The following is a 16033-nucleotide window of genomic DNA, read 5'->3' as shown; positions in this document are numbered from 1 at the left end:
GGGTAGTATGTCCAGACAGTAGGATGAAGGAGGGTAGTATGTCCAGACAGTAGGGTGAAGGAGGGTAGTATGTCCAGACAGTTGGATGAAGGAGGGTAGTATGTCCAGACAGTAGGGTGAAGGAGGGTAGTATGTCCAGACAGTAGGATGAAGGAGATTAGTATGTCCAGACAGTAGGATGAAGGAGGGTAGTATGTCCAGACAGTAGGATGAAGGAGGGTAGTATGTCCAGACAGTAGGATGAAGGAGGGTAGTATGTCCAGACAGTAGGGTGAAGGAGGGTAGTATGTCCAGACAGTAGTGTAAAGGAGAGTAGTATGTCCAGACAGTTGGATGAAGGAGGGTAGTATGTCCAGACAGTAGGATGAAGGAGGGTAGTATGTCCAGACAGTAGGGTGAAGGAGGGTAGTATGTCCTGACAGTACGGTAAAGGAGGGTAGTATGTCCAGACAGTAGGGTGAAGGAGGGTAGTATGTCCAGACAGTAGGGTAAAGGAGGGTAGTATGTCCAGACAGTTGGATGAAGGAGGGTAGTATGTCCAGACAGTAGGATGAAGGAGGGTAGTATGTCCAGACAGTAGAATGATTGAGGGTAGTATTTCCAGACAGTAGGGTGAAGGAGGGTAGTATGTCCAGACAGTAGGGTAAAGGAGAGTAGTATGTCCAGACAGTTGTATGAAGGAGGGTAGTATGTCCAGACAGTAGGGTGAAGGAGGGTAGTATGTCCAGACAGTAGGATGAAGGAGGGTAGTATGTCCAGACAGTTGGATGAAGGAGGGTAGTATGTCCAGACAGTAGGATGAAGGAGGGTAGTATGTCCAGACAGTTGGATGAAGGAGGGTAGTATGTCCAGACAGTAGGATGAAGGGGGGTAGTATGTCCAGACAGTAGGATGAAGGAGGGTAGTATGTCCAGACAGTAGGGTAAAGGAGGGTAGTAAGACTCACCTTTGAACCCTGGATTGAGTGCCTGTGTGAACGAGTGAGAATTTAAAATTGTGCTTGTTTTCTGCAACACGTTAAATAGTGTATAGTGTAGTATCATCCAAGGGTTACCTCCAGCACCTTGTTAACTCCTCTACAGGGATAGGAAGACATCCAGCACCTTATTAACCTCTCTACAGGGGAGGGTGACCTCCAGCACCTTATTAACCCCTCTACAGGGGTAGGATTATCTCCAGCACCTTATTAACCTCTCTACAGGGGTAGGGTTACCTCCAGCACCTTATTGACCCCTCAACATGGGAAGGGTGACCTCCAGCACCTTTTTAACCCCTCAACAGGGGGAGGGTGACCTCCAGCACCTTCTTAACTCCTCTACAGGGGTAGGATGACCTCCAGCACCTTATTAACCTCTCTACAGGGGTAGGGTTACCTCCAGCACCTTATTAACCTCTCTACAGGGGTAGGGTTACGTCCAGCACCTTATTAACCCCTCTACAGGGGTAGGGTGACCTCCAGCACCTTATTAACCCCTCTACAGGGGGAGGGTGACCTCCAGCACCTTATTAACCCCTCTACAGGAGGAGGGTGACCTCCAGCACCTTATTAACCCCTCTACAGGGGAGGGTTACCTCCAGCACCTTATTAACCTCTCTACAGGGGTAGGGTTACCTCCAGCACCTTATTAACCCCTCAACAGGGGGAGGGTGACCTCCAGCACCTTGTTAACTCCTCTACAGGGGTAGGATGACCTCCAGCACCTTATTAACCTCTCTACAGGGGAGGGTTACCTCCAGCACCTTATTAACCCCTCTACAGGGGTAGGGTAACCTCCAGCACCTTATTAACCCCTCAACAGGGCGAGGGTGACCTCCAGCACCTTATTAACCCCTCTATAGGGGGAGGGTGACCTCCAGCACCTTATTAATCCCTCTACAGGGGGAGGGTGACCTCCAGCACCTTATTAACCCCTCTACAGGGGGAGGGTGACCTCCAGCACCTTATTAACCCCTCTACAGGGTGAGGGTGACCTCCAGCACCTTATTAACCCCTCTACAGGGGGAGGGTGACCTCCAGCACCTTATTAACCCCTCTACAGGGGGAGGGTGACCTCCAGCACCTTATTAACCCCTCTACAGGGGTAGGGTTAGGGCTGCCTCTCAAATGGCACCCTATTCCCTACATAGTGCACTACACTTAAAAAAAAAAAGTGCTATCTAGAACCACAAAGGGTTCTACCTGGAACCAAAAAGGGTTCTACCTGAAACCTAAAAAGGGTTCTACCTGAAACCAAAAAGGGTTCTACCTGAAACCAAAAAGGTTTCTCCTATGGGGACAGCCGAAGAAACCTTTTGGAACCCTTTTTTCTAAGAGTGTACGTTTGATCAGATTCCTATGGGCCTTGGTAAAAAATAATGCCATTTGGGACTCAGACTAGTCATCCACTGTTCCCTTCACTAGTCAGCTGACACAATTCCAGGGGTCAGGACAACCAGTGACCAATGACATTTCTCTAATCCTATTTTCTCATAAACTCACCACCCCAGCGATGTGATTGGCTAAGCTGGAGATGACTGCTGTTGTCATCGGTGACAGATGTCATTGATGACAGGTGTCTCAGAGTAGACAATGAAACTAAATACACATCAATTCAATTCAAATGATTCAATCTATAGCAGTCGACATATTGCCCAGACAGACACAAAGCTAAAGTGCTAACTGATCCAACATCACTGATCCAACGTCACTGATCCAACATCACTGATCCAACATCATCAGATATTTGTGTGTGTCTGTGTCTGTGTGTCTGTGTGTGTGTGTGTGTCTGTGTGTGTAGTGTGTGTAGTGTGTGTGTGTGTGTGTGTGTGTGTGTGTGTGTGTGTGTGTGTAGTGTGTGCAGTAATACTCCTGGTTTGAGTAGCAGCTACCACCTGCTGTATCCAGTCAAAGTGAAACACCCCTGTTGTGATGCTAGACCTGTGGCTAGAGGATGGAGAGAGAGAGAGAGAGAGAGAGAGAGAGAGAGAGAGAGAGAGAGAGAGAGAGAGAGAGAGAGAGAGAGAGGAGGGAGGAGAGAAAGAGGGAGGGAGGAGAGAGAGAGCGAGATAGAGAGAGAGAGGGAGGGAAGGAGGAGAGAGAGGGGGAGGAGGGAGGGAGGAGAGAGAGAGGGGAGGGAGGGAGAGAGAGAGAGAGAGAGCGAGAGAGAGAGAGAGAGAGAGAGCGAGAGAGAGGGAAGGAGGAGAGAGGGAGGGAGGAGAGAGAGGGACATGGAGGTAGGGATGAGGGATAAAGGGATGGAGGGAGAGAGTTGGAGTCAGGGAGGGAGGGAGGGAGGGATGAGGGATGCAAAGCAATCAGAAAATATCCGCCGCAGCAGGGGGTCACCCTAACATAACACCACACACACACACACACACACACACACACACACACACACACACACACACACACACACACACCTCACACACACACACTCACATTCACACACTCACACACAAACTGGGACAGACAAACCATCAAATTAATACAGCAGCCCTTGGTGTCTCTCTCCCTCTCTCCCTCTCTCCCTCTCTCTCTCTCTTTATCTTTCTCTCTCTCGTTGAACCTCCCTCCCTCTCTGTCACTATGGTTGTTAACGGTAGTTAATAATTGACAGATACTCTGATAACTGCAGGAGAGGAAACACCAGAACAACCGTTGTCTAAAAGCAGCGGTGTCTGTAGTGTGTTAGTGTAGAATCATCTGGAAATGAACAGAAAATGACAGACAATATTCTGCTCAGAGGCGACAGGACAGTGTTTTATACCACCCCGTATACCACCTCCAATACAAACTTTAACACGATAGATGTCTGTCCTCCCTCCTTGCAGGCTCGGCCCCCACCCAGAGAGCGGTGTTGTCTGCAGCCAAACCCAAGATCACCCTGGACCCTCACATACGCCTCAAGTCAGACAAACTAGACCTGGTGAGTCCACCTCCACTGTCTGTCTGCCCGTTTGGCTGTCTGTCTATCTGTCTGTCTGCCTGTCTACCTGTCTGTCTGTCTGTGTATCTGTCTGTCTGGCTGCCTGTCAGTCTGGCTGCCTGTCTATCTGTCTGTCTGTCTGCCTGTCTATCTATATATCTATCTATCTATCTGTCTGTCTGTCTGTCTGTCTGTCTGTCTGTCTGTCTGTCTGTCTGTCTGTCTGTCTGTCTGGCTGGCTGTCTGGCTGGCTGGCTGGCTGGCTGGCTGGCTGGCTGGCTGGCTGGCTGCCTGTCTATCTGTCAGTCTGGCTGCCTGTCTATCTGTCTGGACCCCCACATATGCCTCAAGTCTGACAAACTAGAGTCCACCTCCGCTCTCTCTCTTCCTCTCTCTCTCTCTTCTCTTGTTCTTTCTCGTTTCCTCCGCCTCTCTCTCTTTCCTCTCTTCCTCTCTTCCTCTCTTCCTCTCTCTCTATATTCTACCTAATATGTCTCAGTGTGTCTCAAGGCTGATGAACTAGCCCTGGTGAGTTCCTAGGGTCTGCTCTGACGAACTAGCCCTGGTGAGTTCCTAGTGTCTGCTCTGACGAACTAGCCCTGGTGAGTCCCTAGGGTCTGCTCTGACGAACTAGCCCTGGTGAGTCCCTAGGGTCTGCTCTGACAAACTAGCCCTGGTGAGTTCCTAGTGTCCGCTCTGACAAACTAGCCCTGGTGAGTCCCTAGTGTCTGCTCTGACAAACTAGCCCTGGTGAGTTCCTAGTGTCTGCTCTGAGTGGGACATTATACCTGTATCGCATCTCTCTTTTCTCTCACTCTTTCTGTATCTATCTATCTATCTATCTATCTATCTATCTATCTATCTATCTATCTATCTATCTATCTATCTATCTATCTATCTATCTCTCTCTCTCTCTCTCTCTCTCTCTCTCTCTCTCTCTCTCTCTCTCTCTCTCTCTCTCTCTCTCTCTCTCTCTCTCTCTCTCTCTCTCTCTCTCTCTCTTTCTTTCACCCACCCTGCCTCCCTCCCTCAGTGCGTCACATCTCTGCATGTTTCTGTACACCCCCCCTTTCAGATTAGATGTACCACTTAGTGTTGTAGAGACAGCATGGAGGTGTTGAGGTGAAAGCCAGTGAGGGGTTAATCCAGCCTGCTGGGGGTCCCACTTTACAACACTAACCTAGCTAATGCTGTTTGACTACAGCTTTTCATCGCATTCTGTGGGCTTGTCCCAAATGGCACCCTATTCCAATAGGGCTCTGGTCAAAAGTAGTGCACTATGAAGGGAATAGGGGTCAAAAGTAGTGCACTATGAAGGGAATAGGGGTCAAAAGTAGTGCACTATGAAGGGAATAGGGTCCCATTTGGGACACACACCGTGTCTCTCCTTCTCACTTTCACTCTCCTCTCCGTTTTCTTATTTGCTAATTCTTTCCCTTTTTTGTTGCTGTCTCTCTCTTTCTTTCACAGCATTCTTTCACAGCATCTTCCTTTTCCCTCTTTGCCACTCGTCTTTACATGTCTTTACTCTGTGTCTGTGTGTCTGCATTTTATCAGGGTACATTTCTGCCTACAACCCCTCTATTCCCCATCCTCCCATCCCTCCCTCTATTCCCCATCCATCTCTCTATTCCTTCACTGAATATTCTCCACTGTGAATATGTGTTGTACCCACATCCCCTCTATTCCTCCCTTCTCTCTCTCTCTCTCTCTCTCTCTCTCTCTCTCTCTCTCTCTCTCTCTCTCTCTCTCTCTCTCTCTCTCTCTCTCTCTCTCTCTCTCTCTCTCTCTCTCTCTCTCTCTCTCTCTCTCTCTCTCTCTCTCTCTCTCTCTCTCTCTCTCTCTCTCTCTCTTGTTACGTTACAGCCTTATTCTAAAATGGATTAAATAAAAACATTTCCTCATCAATCTACACACAATACCCCATAATAACAAAGCAAAAAATGTTTGGAAATGTATAAAAACATTTTTTAACCTTATTTACGGCCCTTTGCTATGATACTCGAAATTGAGCTCCGGTGCATCTTGTTTCCATTTATCATCCTTGAGATGTTTCTACAACTTGATTGGAGTCCACCTGTGATAAATTCAATTGATTGGACATGATTTGGAAAGGCACACACCTGTCTATATAAGGTCCCACAGTTGACAGTGCATGTCAGAGCAAAAACCAAGCCATGAGGTCGAAGGAATTGTCCGTAGAGCTCCGAGACAGGATTGTGTCGAGGCACAGATCTGGAGAAGGGTACCAAAACATTTCTGTAGCATTGAAGGTCCCCAAGAACACAGTAGCCTCCATCATTCTTAAATGGAAGAAGTTTGGAACCACGAAGTCTCTTCCTAGAGCTGGCCTCCCGGCCAAACTGAGCAATCGGGGGAGAAGGGCCTTGGTCAGGGAGGTGAACAAGAACCCAATGGTCACTCTGACAGAGCTCCAGAGTTCCTCTGTGGATTTGGTAGAACCTTCCAAAAGGACAACCATCTCTGCAGCACTCCACCAATCAGGCCTTTATGGTAGAGTGGCCAGACGGAAGCCACTCCTCAGTAAAAGGCACATGGCATCCCGCTTGGAGTTTGCCAAAAGGCACCCAAAGGACTCTCAGACCATGAGAAACAAGATTCTCTGGTCTGATGAAACCAAGATTGAACTCTTTGGCCTGAATGCCAAGCGTCACGTCTGGAGGAAACCTGGCAGCATCCCTATGGTGAAGCATGGTGGTGGCAGCATCATGCTGTGAGGATGTTTTTCAGTGGCAGGCTGTACACACTTCATTAGTCTCTCATTCACAATTTGACAAGCACTTGAAAATGCCTCGAATTTCATGGCGGCATCCCCTTTGTGTGGCCGTAATGCACCCTAAAAAAATCTATGCATTTTGCGGCCAGTGGCCGTTGTGCCCTTGGCCTGGAGTGCTGCGTTGTGCCTTTCTCCCTGAGTGCTGCGCGCTCCTAAGCACCTCTCACTCACATGGCTCTCCATCACATGATCAAGTCTCACATGGCTCTCCATCACATGATCAGGTCTTTCTCACAGGCTACAAGTGAAGACAGACACATCGGGAGCGCAACTGCGCGCATCCTTATCCAATTCCGAGGTGCATATTGAAGATATTGGAAGAACTGTCCACATTTACTTTTCGTCAGCCAACAAGATGAGTAGGCCTAAGGAACAGAAAAAGCACTAGCCTATGTCAATCTACTATCCCCCATAGTACAAAAGTTGATCTATTCTATTCTGTGCGAGAAATAAATATTCCAAACATAGTCTGGGACAGTTGTGGGATTCCATAGATCCCAAATTAATACAACCGCTAGCATCCAAAAACATATTTTACGCAATGTGGCTAACGCAAGAGATCAGAACATTTAGCTTAAAATGTTGATAAACTATTAGGCTATTTCTTCACATTATAAGCGCAACAAAGCGCACATGGCAGTAGGCTATAAGCGAGAATGTCCCATTAGCAGGAAAACACCTTAATCAAAAGTGACCGCAAATGCGATTATGCATGTATTGCTTTTATTATAAAGGTGCATTTTTATGGTGAAAATGATCTTCCCCAAACTTGAAACTCATGCGCTGCTTTTGTATGCCAGTTAGGCTCTAAACCCCTTGCAAAGCGGATTAATGTGCTTAATTTTAAGAAGTTATTTGGCCACTTTAGTTGTGATACAAACCTTATCAAAACATATAGGCCTATGGGCTAGGCTACATGAGGTGTGTGACTATGATTAGAAAAAGTCCCCCCCAAAAAAGGCTGTTTCTTATGTTGGGCATCATTCACAAGTGATAATATATAATTCACAAGTCATAGGCTAATATTGTCACCCATCACACTATTCTTGATTTAATGTTGTCTTTACATATACTAAGTAATATATGTGGGGAATTTGTTTTGATTTAGAATGGACCATTATCATGCACCTGTCTCGAAACATGGGCAGGGGGGAAAAAAACATGTCATCTATGCACTTAAATAGCGAATGGAGGATGCTTTTCCGGTGGTTCATTTTCATGCCAGCCAGGTAGGCTATACTCCTGTTGTAAAGATAAACAATGTGCTTAATATTAGGAAAGTTGAGAAATAAATATAGTAGGCCTAGCCTATAGAAAGCTGATGGGATCCTCCTCTTATTAGTAGAGGCAATCACTCTGTTTTCTTGCACAATTGCATAGCCTATAGAAATGTTGCGCAAGATGAGCTCATGGGCTCTCATGAAGTGTTTGATTAGATTTTCGATTACATTTGCACTGATGTCAGTCTAGTTACCATGACTAAACGGTCACGTGGAATTTGACTGCCTTCATGACTCGTGACCACCGGTGTGGCAGTCATAGTGGTCAGGTATTCTGTCACTGTGTACTCTCTGTTGAGGGCCAAATAGCATTCTAGTTTGCTCTGTTTTTTTGTTAATTCTTTCCAATGTGTCAAGTAATTATATTTTTGTTTTCTCATGATTTGGTTGGGTCTAATCTCTCTCTCTCTCTCTCTCTCTCTCTCTCTCACTCTCTCTCTCTCTCTCTCTCTCTCTCTCTCTCTCTCTCTCTCTCTATTCTATCTCCTTCTCTCCTCTCTCTCCATTCCCCATGTATCTCTGTATCTCTGTGTGCCTGTAGTTTTGTCATGGACGCCCACTGCAGTTGTTTAGCAGTGATTTTAATCTAATCTTAATCTCACTCAGTCTGTGACTGACCCTAATCTACCACTGTCTCATTAATGGGATTATGCCCTGTCCTTGGCTCTAGTCCTTGCTCCCTGCCTCTGGTTCCTGCCTGGTACGAGTTGCATTGCAGGGGGGAGCACTTTAATGTCGCACACAGACACAATGCCCTACAGCTTTACTGTACTGGTTCACTGTGGTGACATCCAACAGAGACAGGGTTAGTTTAGGTTGAATGAACAACACACAGACACTTTATAATATGATCTCCCTCATGAAGACAGTATATTCTTTCCAAATGATTGAGGATAGGAGGGAGGGAGGGAGGGAGGGAGGGAGGGAGGGAGGGAGGGAGAGAGAGAGAGAGAGAGAGAGAGAGAGAGAGAGAGAGAGAGAGAGAGAGAGAGAGAGAGAGAGAGAGAGAGAGAGAGAGAGAGAGAGAGAGCGAGAGAGAGAGAGAGAGAGAGGGAGAGAGAGAGAGATAACCAGAACCAGAGAGCGAGAGAGAGAGAGCAACAGGTAGTTTATCTGAAGATCTATCATTTGTCTAGTGTAGAGATGTTGTCAACCAAGTTCAAGGAAAAGAGAGCTTGGTGGTGTTATACTGCTGTTATACCGCCCCCTGCAGGATTTGGACTTCAACCACACAGAAGAGGGTTTTATTTTGTAATACCCTGACAAACACCATGTCCTCAGTGAGCAGGGATTTACCATCATGTGACATTGAAATTCTTATTAACTCTTTCTCTCTCTCTCTCTCTCTCTCTCTCCCCTCTCTCTCTCCCCTTCTCTCTCCCCCTCTCTCTCTCCCCCTCTCTCTCTCGCTCTCCTCTCTCTCTCCCCCTCGCTCTCTCTCTCTCTCTCTCTCTCCCCTCTCTCTCGCCCTCTCTCTCCCCCTCTCTCTCCCCCTCTCTCTACCCCTCTCTCTCTCTTTCCCCTCTCTCTCTCCCCCTCTCGCTCTCTCCCCCCTCTCTCTCTCCCCCCCTCTCTCTCTCTCCCCCTCTCTCTCTCCCCCCTCTCTCTCCCCCCCACCACCACCAGGCGTTGTCGTACCTGGGTCTGGACGTGACAGAGGAGAAGAGAAGGAAGCTGAGACAAAGTCTGACCACTGACCCGCAGGGAACCGTGTCCTACGGAGGTATACTGTCACCATAGCTACCACACACCTACTGTCACCATAGCTACCACACACCTACTGTCACCATAGCTACCACTGACCCACAGGGAACCTTGTCCTACAGAGGTATACCGTCATCATAGTTATCAGGGTTTGGGGTCAATTCAAATCAAATCAAATTGTATTGGTCGCATACACATATTTAGCAGATGTTATTGTGGGTGTAGCTAAATTCCTAGCTCCAACAGTGCAGTGATATATAAGAATTCACAACAATACACACAAATCTAAAAGTAAAATAATGGAATTAAGAAACATATAAATATTAGGAAGAGCAATGTCGGAATCCGGAGAATAAATATATATATACAGTATGTGTGATGGGATGTATAGACATTATGGACAGTATGTGGATAGAATATATAGTATATATGTAGAATACGTCGGATAGAATAGTATATGTACAGCAATAGTTGCATAGGATGGCCTTGACTAGAATACAGTATATACATATGAAATGGCTAAAACAGTATGTAAACATTATTAAAGTGACCAGTGTTCCATGTCTATGTACATACAGTGAGGGAAAAAAGTATTTGATCCCCTGCTGATTTTGTACGTTTGCCCACTGACAAAGAAATTATCAGTCTATAATTTTAATGGTAGGTTTATTTGAACAGTGAGAGACAGAATAACAACAAAAAAATCCAGAAAAACGCATGTCAAAAATGCTATAAATATATTTGCATTTTAATGAGGGAAATAAGTATTTGACCCCCTCTCAATCAGAAAGATTTCTGGCTCCCAGATGTCTTTCATACAGGTAACGAGCTGAGATTAGGAGCACACTCTTAAAGGGAGTGCTCCTAATCTCAGCTTGTTAACTGTATAAAAGACACCTGTCCACAGAAGCAATCAATCAGATTCCAAACTCTCCACCATGGCCAAGACCAAAGAGCTCTCCAAGGATGTCAGGGACAAGATTGTAGACCAACACAAGGCTGGAATGGGCTACAAGACCATCGCCAAGCAGCTTGGTGAGAAGGTGACAACAGTTGGTGCGATTATTCGCAAATGGAAGAAACACAAAATAACTGTCAATCTCCCTCAGCCTGGGGCTCCATGCAAGATCTCACCTTGTGGAGTTGCAATGATCATGAGAACGGTGAGGAATCAGCCCAGAACTACATGGGAGGATCTTGTCAATGATCTCAAGGCAGCTGGGACCATAGTCACCAAGAAAACAATTGGTAACACACTAAGCTGTGAAGGACTGAAATCCTGCAGCGCCCGCAAGGTCCCCCTGCTCAAGAAAGCACATATACAGGCCCGTCTGAAGTTTGCCAATGAACATCTGAATGATTCAGAGGAGAACTGGGTGAAAGTGTTGTGGTCAGATGAGACCAAAATGGAGCTCTTTGGCATCAACTCAACTCGCCATGTTTGGAGGAGGAATGCTGCCTATGACCCCAAGAACACCATCCCCACCGTCAAACATGGAGGTGGAAACATTATGCTTTGGGGGTGTTTTTCTGCTAAGGGGACAGGACAACTTCACCGCATCAAAGGGACGATGGACGGGGCCATGTACCGTCAAATCTTGGGTGAGAACCTCCCTCCCTCAGCCAGGGCATTGAAAATGGGTCGTGGATGGGTATTCCAGCATGACAATGACCCAAAACACACGGCCAAGGCAACAAAGGAGTGGCTCAAGAAGAAGCACATTAAGGTCCTGGAGTGGCCTAGCCAGTCTCCAGACCTTAATCCCATAGAACATCTGTGGAGGGAGCTGAAGGTTCGAGTTGCCAAACGTCAGCCTCGAAACCTTAATGACTTGGAGAAGATCTGCATAGAGGAGTGGGACAGAATCCCTCCTGAGATGTGTGCAAACCTGGTGACCAGCTACAAGAAACGTCTGACCTCTGTGATTGCCAACAAGGGTTTTGCCACCAAGTAGTAAGTCATGTTTTGCAGAGGGGTCAAATACTTATTTCCCTCATTAAAATGCAAATCAATTTATAGCATTTTTGACATGCGTTTTTCTGGATTTTGTTGTTGTTATTCTGTCTCTCACTGTTCAAATAAACCTACCATAAAAATTATAGACTGATAATTTCTTTGTCAGTGGGCAAACGTACAAAATCAGCAGGGGATCAAATACTTTCTTCCCTCACTGTAGGGCAGCAGCCTCTAAGGTGCAGGGTTGAGTAACCAGGTGGTAGCCGGCTAGTGACAGTGACTAAGTTCAGGGCAGGGTACTGGGTGGAGGCTGGCTAGTGATGGCTAGTGAAAACAGTCTGATGGCCTTGAGATAGAAGCTGTTTTTCAGTCTCTCGGTCCCAGCTTTGATGCATCTGTACTGACCTCACCTTCGCGGGGTGAACAGGCCGTGGCTCCGGTGGCTGAGGTCCTTGATGATCTTCTTGGCCTTCCTGTGACACCGGGTGCTGTAGATGTCTTGGAGGGCAGGCAGTGTGCCCCCGGTGATGCGTTGGACTGACCGCACCACCCTCTAGAGAGCCCTGCGGTTGCCAGGCGTTGATACAGCCCGACAGGATGCTCTCAATGGTGCATCTGTAAATGTTGTGGGTTTTAGGGGGCAAGCCACATTTCTTCAGCCTCCTGAGTTTGAAGAGGCGCTGTTGCGCTTTCTTCACCACACTGTCTGTGTGGGTGGACCATTTCAGATTGTCAGTGATCTGTACGCTGAGGAACTTGAAGCTTTTCACCTTCTCCACTGCGGTCCCGTCGATGTTGATTTGGGGGTGCTCCCTCTGCTGTCTCCTGAAGTCCACGATCAGCTCCTTCGTTTTGTTGACGTTGAGGGAGAGGTTATTTTCCTGGTACCACTCAGCCAGGTCCCTCACCTCCTCCCTGTACTCTGTCTTGTTGTTGTTGGTAATCAGGCCTACCACTGTTGTATCTTCGAGTACAGGAGGGGCTGAGCACACACCCTTGTGGTGCCCCTGTATTGAGGATCAGCATAGTGGAGGTGTTGTTGCCTACCTTCACCACCTGGGGGCGGCCCGTCAGGATGTCCAGTACCCAGTTGCACAGGGCGGGGTTCAGACCCAGAGCCCCGAGCCTAATGAAGGCTGAGCTGTAGTCAACTAACAGCATTCTCACATAGGTATTCCTCTTGTCCAGATGAGATGAGGGCATTGTGCAGTGCGATGGCAATTGCATCATCCGTGGATCTATTGGGGCGGTATGCAAATTGCAGTGGGTTTAGGGTGTCAGGTAAGGTAGAGGTGATATGATCCTTGACCAGTCTCTCAAAGCACTTCATGATGACAGAAGTGAGTGCTACGGGGCGATTATCTTTTAGTTCAGTTACCTTGGCTTTCTTGGGACAGGAACAATGGTGGACATCTTGAAGCAAGTGGGGACAGCAGACTGGGATTGGGATAGATTGAATAGGTCCGTAAACACTCCAGCCAGCTGGTCTGTGCATGCTCTGAGGACGCGGCTAGGGATGCCGTCTGGGATGGCAGCCTTGCGAGGGTTAACACGCTTAAACGTCTTACTCTGGGATAAGTTAAATCGCCTTGGGGGGTATGAACAAAGGATCCAATTCAGGAAAATTGTATTTCTGGTCGAAATGCTGGAAGTAATAACGCACAAAAACTTTCTGGGCTGATAATGTAAGAAATAACACACATAAAAACGAAATACTGCAAAGTTGTGTAGGAGCTAGAAACAGAGCGGCCATGTCTATCAGCGCCATCCATTTCAATTCAGTCAATTCAGGTGTTAAACACAAATTCCACACAATAAAAAATCTCACAGAGAAGCATTGAGTAAACTTGAATTGACTGAATTAATATGGACTTGACCCCAACCCAACCCAGCCACACCAACATCCCTTTACCCTGTTCAGACACAGTCTGTGTCCTCGATGGCTCCCATTTCACAACTTACTACATAATAAGGGGTTCCGATTGGCTCCTCATGTTTTATTTATTTATTTATTTAGAGTATAACCCTTCTTTTGCATTTGTTGTCGTCGGGCAGACTTTGTTGAGGCCACACGCAACGTCTACCAAGAGAAGCTGGAGGAGGCGGGACTAGGGCAGAAAGAGTTCATGTTCTCCTATCACGAAGCAGCTAGCTTGATGGACACCTCCGCCTTCCACTCCCCGGTAAGCCCACACACACACACACACACACGAACACGCACACACACACACACACACACACACACACACACACACACACACACACACACACACACACACACACACACACACACACACACACACACAGGGATTAAAGAAAACAACATTGACTTGTGCTTCTTGTTTCAAAGTAGTGGGTTTATTAAAGTCCTCCTGACTTTGAGGCTTGTGTTATTTTGTGAAGTTTGAGTTAGTGAAGAGGATTTAAAAACCGTGTTTCTTAGAGGAGATTACACCGTGCAGCAGCAGCACAAGGGAATCATCAAAGCTGTCTTTAAGAGCTTCATTGTGATGGTGCCTGTCACATACACACACACACACACACACACACACACACACACACACACACACACACACACAGACTGTCTTTAAGAGCTGCCTGCCTCCATTGTGATGTTCCCTGTCAGATGAGGGCTGTGCTTCTCACGTCTTCGTATGTATGAGTGTGTGTGTGCTTGGGTGTGTGTGCACATACAATGCGTAAGTGTGTGTGTGAGAGAGAGAGAGAGAGAGAGAGAGAGAGAGAGAGAGAGAGAGAGAGAGAGAGAGAGCAAAAGAGAGAGAGAGAGAGAGAGAGAGAGAGAGAGAGAGAGAGAGAGAGAGAGAGAGAGCAAAAGAGAGAGAGAGAGAGAGAGAGAGAGAGAGAGACCCCCACCCCCAGTCTAATGCTATTGCTGTGTTGTGTATCAGACCTTTGAATCAGAATGCTCCTACAGTAGTGAAGAACTGGAACACTTTCAGACGGAGGTGAAACAGCTGCAGAACCAGATTAAACAACTCAAGGTGAACTCACACTCCTGTCCAAACATCACGTCAGTGTGTGTGAGAGAGAGAGAGAGAGAGAGAGAGAGAGAGAGAGAGAGAGAGAGAGAGAGAGAGAGAGAGAGAGAGAGAGAGAGAGAGAGAGAGAGAGAGCTGTGAATATCACATTCAATGACATCAAACTTTATTAACAGTCATTTTCAGATATCCACTGCAACTGATAGTGTTATAACCACTGGCTAATCTAATAGCTTTTCTCAACATAATTAATAACTTTTACATTTATAACACGATATAATGTAAATTTTATAAATCACTGGATAATGGAATGTTGAACAAATAACTTTTTTTTGTGGTAATTTATAACTATACTGAACAAAAAATATAAACACAACATGTAAAGTGATGGTCCCATGCTTCATGAGCTGAAATAAAATATCCCAGAAATGTTCCATACGCACAAAAAGCTTATCTTTCTAAAATTTGGTGGACAAATTTGTTTACATCCCTGTTAGTGAGCATTTCTTCTTAACCAAGATAGTCCATCCACCTGACAGGTGTGGCATATCAAGAAGCTGATTAAACAGCATAATCATTACACAGGTGCACCTTGTGCTGGGGACAATAAAAGGCCACTTTAAAATGTGCAGTTTTGTCACACAATACAATGCCACAGATGTCTCAAGTTTTAAGCGAGCATACAATTGGCATGCTGACTGCAGGAATGTCCACCAGAGCTGTTGCCAGATAATTTAATGTTAATTTCTCTACCATAAGCCGCCTCTAACATCGTTTTAGAGAATTTGACAGTACGTCCAACCGGCCTCACAATCACAGACCACATGTAACCACGCCAGCCCTGGACCTCCACATCTGGCTTCTTCACCTGCGGGATCGTCTGAGACCAGCCACCCGGACAACTGATGAAACTGTGGGTTTGCACAACCGAAGAATTTCTGCACAAACTGTCAGAAACCGTCTCAGGGAAGTTCATCTGCGTGCTCGTCGTCCTCACCAGGGTCTTGACCTGACTGCAGTTCTACGTCGTAACCGACTTCAGTGGGCAAATGCTCACCTTCGATGGTCACTGGCATGCTGGAGAAGTGTGCTCTTCACAGATGAATCCCGGTTTCAACTGTACCGGGCAGATGGTAGAAGTGTGTATGGCGTCGTGTGGACGAGCGGTTTGCTGATGTAAACGTTGTGAGCAGAGTGCCCCATGGTGGTGGTGGGGTTATGGTATGGGCAGGCGTAAGCTACGGACAACGAACACAATTGCATTTTATCGATGGCAATTTGAATGCACAGAGATACCGTGACAAGATCCTGAGGCCCATTGTCGTGCCATTCATCCGCCGCCATCACCTCATGTTGCAGCATGATAATGCACAGCCCCATGTTGCAAGGAT

At 46.8% G+C, this 16033-nt stretch overlaps 1 protein-coding gene across 7 annotated transcripts in view; it reads left to right on the top strand.

Moving 5' to 3' along the window:
• LOC121569995 (syntaxin-binding protein 4-like) overlaps nucleotides 1-16033 on the top strand; it is a 234059-nt gene that overhangs the window by 206814 nt on the left and 11212 nt on the right. For all 7 annotated transcript variants that reach the window (XM_045221477.1, XM_045221478.1, XM_045221476.1 and 4 more), the window contains exons 12-15: nucleotides 3811-3905; nucleotides 9609-9705; nucleotides 13699-13826; nucleotides 14553-14645. In XM_045221477.1, coding sequence (XP_045077412.1) covers nucleotides 3811-3905; nucleotides 9609-9705; nucleotides 13699-13826; nucleotides 14553-14645 — 413 coding nt within the window. The remainder of the gene's footprint in view (nucleotides 1-3810; nucleotides 3906-9608; nucleotides 9706-13698; nucleotides 13827-14552; nucleotides 14646-16033) is intronic.

The sequence above is a fragment of the Coregonus clupeaformis genome, chromosome 7 (assembly GCF_020615455.1).
Source record: "Coregonus clupeaformis isolate EN_2021a chromosome 7, ASM2061545v1, whole genome shotgun sequence".
Lineage (NCBI taxonomy): Eukaryota > Metazoa > Chordata > Actinopteri > Salmoniformes > Salmonidae > Coregonus > Coregonus clupeaformis.
The sequence above is the reverse complement of the archived record's forward strand: the minus strand, read 5'-3'. Positions and strand labels throughout refer to the sequence as shown.